Below are 5,121 nucleotides of genomic sequence, written 5' to 3'. Positions count from 1 at the left end.
AATGTTATGCGCGGAGTTTCATTCAATACTGATGCAGAATTGAGAGCTTGGCTGGATCAATTTTCTGAGTCGAAATCGGGTGATTTCTACCAACAAGGTATTGAAAATCTTGTTGAACGTTGAGAAGAAGTTGTAAACAACAAGGGTGAATACATTATTGATTAATTAGTTGTTATTTTTTATTAAACCTTTTAAAAAATTTAAATTTTAAAAAAACCGCGTGAACTTAGTTGCCAACCTAATATTATAGTAAACAATGGTTTAGGTTCACAATATACAATTTTTCTTTGATCAAGAGCAAGGTACATTTGTACGAAAGGATAGCTAGATGCATGCATACACACATACACGTGTATGTTAATGAACTCAATTAGAAATAAGCTAGTAAATAGACATTTGTGTTGGATTAACCAAGATTAAAACCTACTCACCTACAAATGAAACACAAACACAGCTGACTAATATAATTATTAACTATCAGCAGATTTATAAGCAATGGCTAATCAGAACAGGATAATCTATGATTAACTCAAAATTTTACATGATGTAGTAAGTTGGAAAAGATAATATTTACTCCAGAAATATGAGTGAGGAGTGGTTACCAGTCGTGATAATGGTTGTGGGGAAATTAAGTGTCAACTAAGAATTATCTTGATCTCAGTGACCACTAAGCCAAAAAATTAAAGGAGGTTTAAAGCAGAGAAAGTTATTGAAAGTGGATGTAGATGGAAAGAGATATAGCCAACTGAAAGCAGGTCAATTTTGTTAAATACACAGCACATGGGTATTTCATGAGTGCTGGACATTGTGTCAATAAGACATGCTACTGATCTCAGCCTGTCTAGCCCAAAGATATAGGTTGGCCAACTATAATTTAATTATTCATCCTATTCTGTACTTTGAATAGTAAATATATAGCATTTTCTTTTCTCTGTAACATATTACCTGATCAGTGGAGGCGCAATGGCCCAGTGGTTAAGGCAGCGGACTCACGGTCATAGGATCGCGGTTTCGATTCTCAGACCGGGCGTTGTAAGTGTTTATTGAGCGAAAACACCTAAAGCTCCACGAGGCTCCGGCAGGGGATGGTGACGAACCCTGCTGTACTCTTTCACCACAACTTTCTCTCACTCTTTCTTCCTGTTTCTGTTGTACCTGTATTTCAAAGGGCCAGCCTTGTCTCACTGTGTCACGCTGGATATCCCCAAGAACTACCTTAAGGGTACATGTGTCTGTGGAGGACTCAGCCACTTGCACATTAATTTCACGAGCAGGCTGTTCCGTTGATTGGATCAACTGGAACCCTCGACGTTGTAAGCGACGAGTGCCAACAACAACAATTACCTAATCAGCTATGAAGGAGGGGTATTCTGAAAATATAGGTATCAGAATAAGAATATGGTGGAAAAAGTGCAGAGTTATCACCCCTGCTGTCAACAATGGGATTCTCTCACCAAGTAGAAATACAAGTAAAGAAAAGTAAATCAGCTCATAAAAATAAAATCATTCTTATGTGATGCAGAAAACAGCATTCAGAGGAAATCCACACATCCAAACACTAAAATTTCAAGACATATTGTGATCATCAGGCGGTACTGGCAACAGCCATGCTCATATTGTGATGAAGAGTCCCAGCGTAAATGTTACTAGACATGTACCCCATCATAGTGTTGAGACCTCAAAACATTGTCATGTCAGCTCCTCAGAATATACAATGCATTTTTTTTTACAATTTACCAACAAGCACAAACAGATTATGGTCTCCAACTCTTGAGCAGCCTACTTAAAATAAGCAACTAGGAAAGCAGTAATCGTCAAGATGCAGTCCAGCAAATGTCAATGTATGCCCTTGAAATTTATTGATTGACAATGTTTATGTGTTCTGCAAAGTGATATTTTCAAAGTCTGCTGATATGAGTGGAATTCTGGGTAGACTGCATCCTCTCTTGATGCACTCATTCAGATCAGGCAACAGACACGCCAGTTGAGGAACACCTTCCATATCAATTTGTTTTCTGTCTCAATCACTGCACTTACAGGAGTTGGATTGATGGAGCCATGACAGTCAGAAAGAACTCTCCACTCCCTAACTTTTAACAAATTTCTGACAAAAATCTAAACAAAAAAAAGACTGCTGCTTCCTAAAAAGATTGACTTAAGTGTTTTTTTGACAGTCTGAAGATTTTTAACTTCAGTTCTAAGTGATGAGGATTTAAAGCCACTGCAGATTTAATTGGCCTTTGGAGAATACTAGAAGGATCTCACAATCCCACTGCAACTCCTCTCATTTGACATCTATTGTCAACCCAAGTCTTGCAATGTCCTTCCCAGGGCCTCCACAGTTTTATGTGCCATTATGCATTTAACATTGGCAATCATTTGCTATCTCTTAAGAGCATGTCCAGTTCCCAAATTTTTTAGCAATGCTGCAAATAGATGTCTCATTTGCATCCAAGTCCAAGAGTATGCTTGGAAACAATGTCCTTCATGGCATTCAAGAAGAAAGTGTGATAGTAATACCTTAAGAAACAAAGCAAAAGTTATGTCTATGTTGACTGACAAGCAGTACATGGATTGGAAATGTCATTCCAGCTATGCCATGATCATCAAGGAAACAAAAATTCAACCACTCACTATTTTGCACATAAAGAGTTTATTCAACTGCTTTTCACAAGTCAAAAGCGCAGAACATTTGTGGAATGTAAACATTCATGCAACTACCCACACACACACACACACACACACACACACATCGGGCTTTTATGCAGTTTCTGTCGGCCAATTTCACTCACAAGGCACTGGTCAGCACAAAGCTATAACAGAAGAAACTTGCTCAAGGTGCCACACAATAGGATAGATCCTACAACATATGGTGGTTACGAAGTGAACTCTGTATCCATGCATTTGTGCACACACACACACAGAGTATAATACAAAACCTACCTGTTCTGTCTTTCCAAATCATCATTAAGTTGCTCTATCCGAATTATGTATTTCTGGTGTTCTTCCTTCCAAGCCGTAACTTCACAAAGATCTGTTTGTAGTTTCGATACCTCGTAGTGACGTGCAGTTTGCAAGGACTCTAATTTACGCTGCAGAATAAAAAAAAAATAAAATAAAGAGTTGCAGAAGAAATAAAAAAGAAGAGTTAAGGAATAAAATTTGAAATAAGTTTTCTCTTTCGTTTTAGTAAATGATTGTTTCCAATCTTTAAAAAGAAAAAAAATACACTATATGCATTTCATCATCAATGTTTCAACCCCTACTTCACCATGCTTGCATGGGTCAGACAGAATTCACTGAGGCAGGTTTTTTCTACAGCCAGATGCCCTTCCTATCACCAACCTTCACTAGTTTCTAAGCAAGGTATTATTTCCATAATGCCCCAACATATTTTCATAGAAGACTGGAAACAAACAACCACTTGTATAATGGTGACACCCATTTATCCCTATCACACAATGGCAAGACAAGGAGACACAAACACATTTATGTCGAGCTTCTTTCAGTTCCCATAAACCAAATCGGCGTACAACACTATGCTCAACTTGGGGCTAAAGTAGAAGACATTGTGAAAGTGAACCTGAAACCCTGTAGTTGGAAAGCAAACTTTTTAACCAACGCAAGTTGCTTGTGTATTTGGTTATTTTAATTATTCTAGAACCAAATAATGAGATTTTACTGTTTCATTAGTAAACAAAGATAATACAAACTAATTAACAATGTTATTTATTTGTCTATCAATACAAATGTCAAAAATTTTTCTTTTCTTTATATCATAATAATGACAATTATTAATCATATTTTTGTACTTAGAATTAATTAAGCTGCTTTTCATCCATGGAATACAAAAGGACTGAAGGATGAAAATAGATCTTGCTCGCTAATAAGGCCTTTTAAACTGAACATGAAAGTCAAATGGAGAAATATTAATTTTAATCACTTTGTATTTTGTTGCAAAATTTCGACAAATCTTTCCATTAATTTATTTCTAATGAAATACATCACTGACGTTTCAATTAATTTTGAAAATAATCAAAAGCATGGTAGGATTTACAAAAGTAACATTTTAATTAAGATAATGATTGGAACACAAGAGGTTCCAGCATAAAATTATGATCATCATCAACAACCCCTGGGCATCAATGTCTGTAGCCCTAGAACACAGAGTCAGCTACCCAGGTTGTGTGTGCCCGTGTCACTGAAGAGTGAAACATCCTAGCCACTGAGCCACACGCCTGCCTTCATCAATAATTATGACGGAAGGTTGAAATTACATATGAACATTTTGAAACAAACAACAAATAGGTAATCTCAGGAAGATTGATATTGAAAAGGCTAGCAAGCAACTAACTCATCAATGCCTAGTCATAAAGAGACATTCTCCAGTAACTATCTGATGCAAGTGAGTCATTAAACAAACATTTAATATGGATTTTTGCTAGGTCTCCCTCTCTCTCTCTCTCCCCCTCTCTGGCTAAATGTTTTATAGAGCTAAGCGCTAACAAAATAATCTAGGTGTAGTCATCATAAATTAGCACTACTATTACTACTACTACCAACAACAATTCATAGGAACTTGTTGTCTAATGCATCCTGAAAAAGCTACATTCCTCATTTGTAAGGAAGCAAAATCATGTATTTCTGGAGACACCCAAAGAAATATCAGTAATGAGAAAAAGCTATTAGTAAGGAAGTACACCTATTAAAAAAATTGCATCCTAGCATGCATGTATGCTGTGCATTAATGAACACCAAGTTAAAACAGTGTGCTGTCAGTAGGGGGTTGGAAAAAAAGGCTAAGGAAAGACGTCTTCAAGATAGGGGGTTGTACCTTATCGGTGCTATATTGCAAACTACCTTCCAAGCTTTACCAGCCTGAGTAAATGGATGCTAAATCAATAAAGATGATGATATAGCCGCTTGTGCGCATGTGAGTGTGTCTGTGATTGTGTGCATGTGTGTGAGTGCGTGGAAGAGTGAGAGTGTGTGAACATGTGAGTGTAAGTGGGCATGTGAGTGTAAGTGGGCATGTGAGTGTAAGTGGGCATGTGAGTGTAAGTGGGCATGTGAGTGTAAGTGGGCATGTGAGTGTAAGTGGGCATGTGAGTGTAAGTGGGC

At 37.2% G+C, this 5,121-nt stretch overlaps 1 protein-coding gene across 1 annotated transcript in view; it reads right to left on the bottom strand.

Moving 5' to 3' along the window:
• Positions 1-5,121, bottom strand: part of LOC106871947 (nuclear distribution protein nudE homolog 1) — a 63,221-nt gene that overhangs the window by 10,729 nt on the left and 47,371 nt on the right. The window contains exon 3 of the mRNA XM_014918725.2: positions 2,944-3,092. Coding sequence (XP_014774211.2) covers positions 2,944-3,092 — 149 coding nt within the window. The remainder of the gene's footprint in view (positions 1-2,943; positions 3,093-5,121) is intronic.

This window comes from Octopus bimaculoides, chromosome 8, assembly GCF_001194135.2.
Source record: "Octopus bimaculoides isolate UCB-OBI-ISO-001 chromosome 8, ASM119413v2, whole genome shotgun sequence".
Lineage (NCBI taxonomy): Eukaryota > Metazoa > Mollusca > Cephalopoda > Octopoda > Octopodidae > Octopus > Octopus bimaculoides.
The sequence above is the reverse complement of the archived record's forward strand: the minus strand, read 5'-3'. Positions and strand labels throughout refer to the sequence as shown.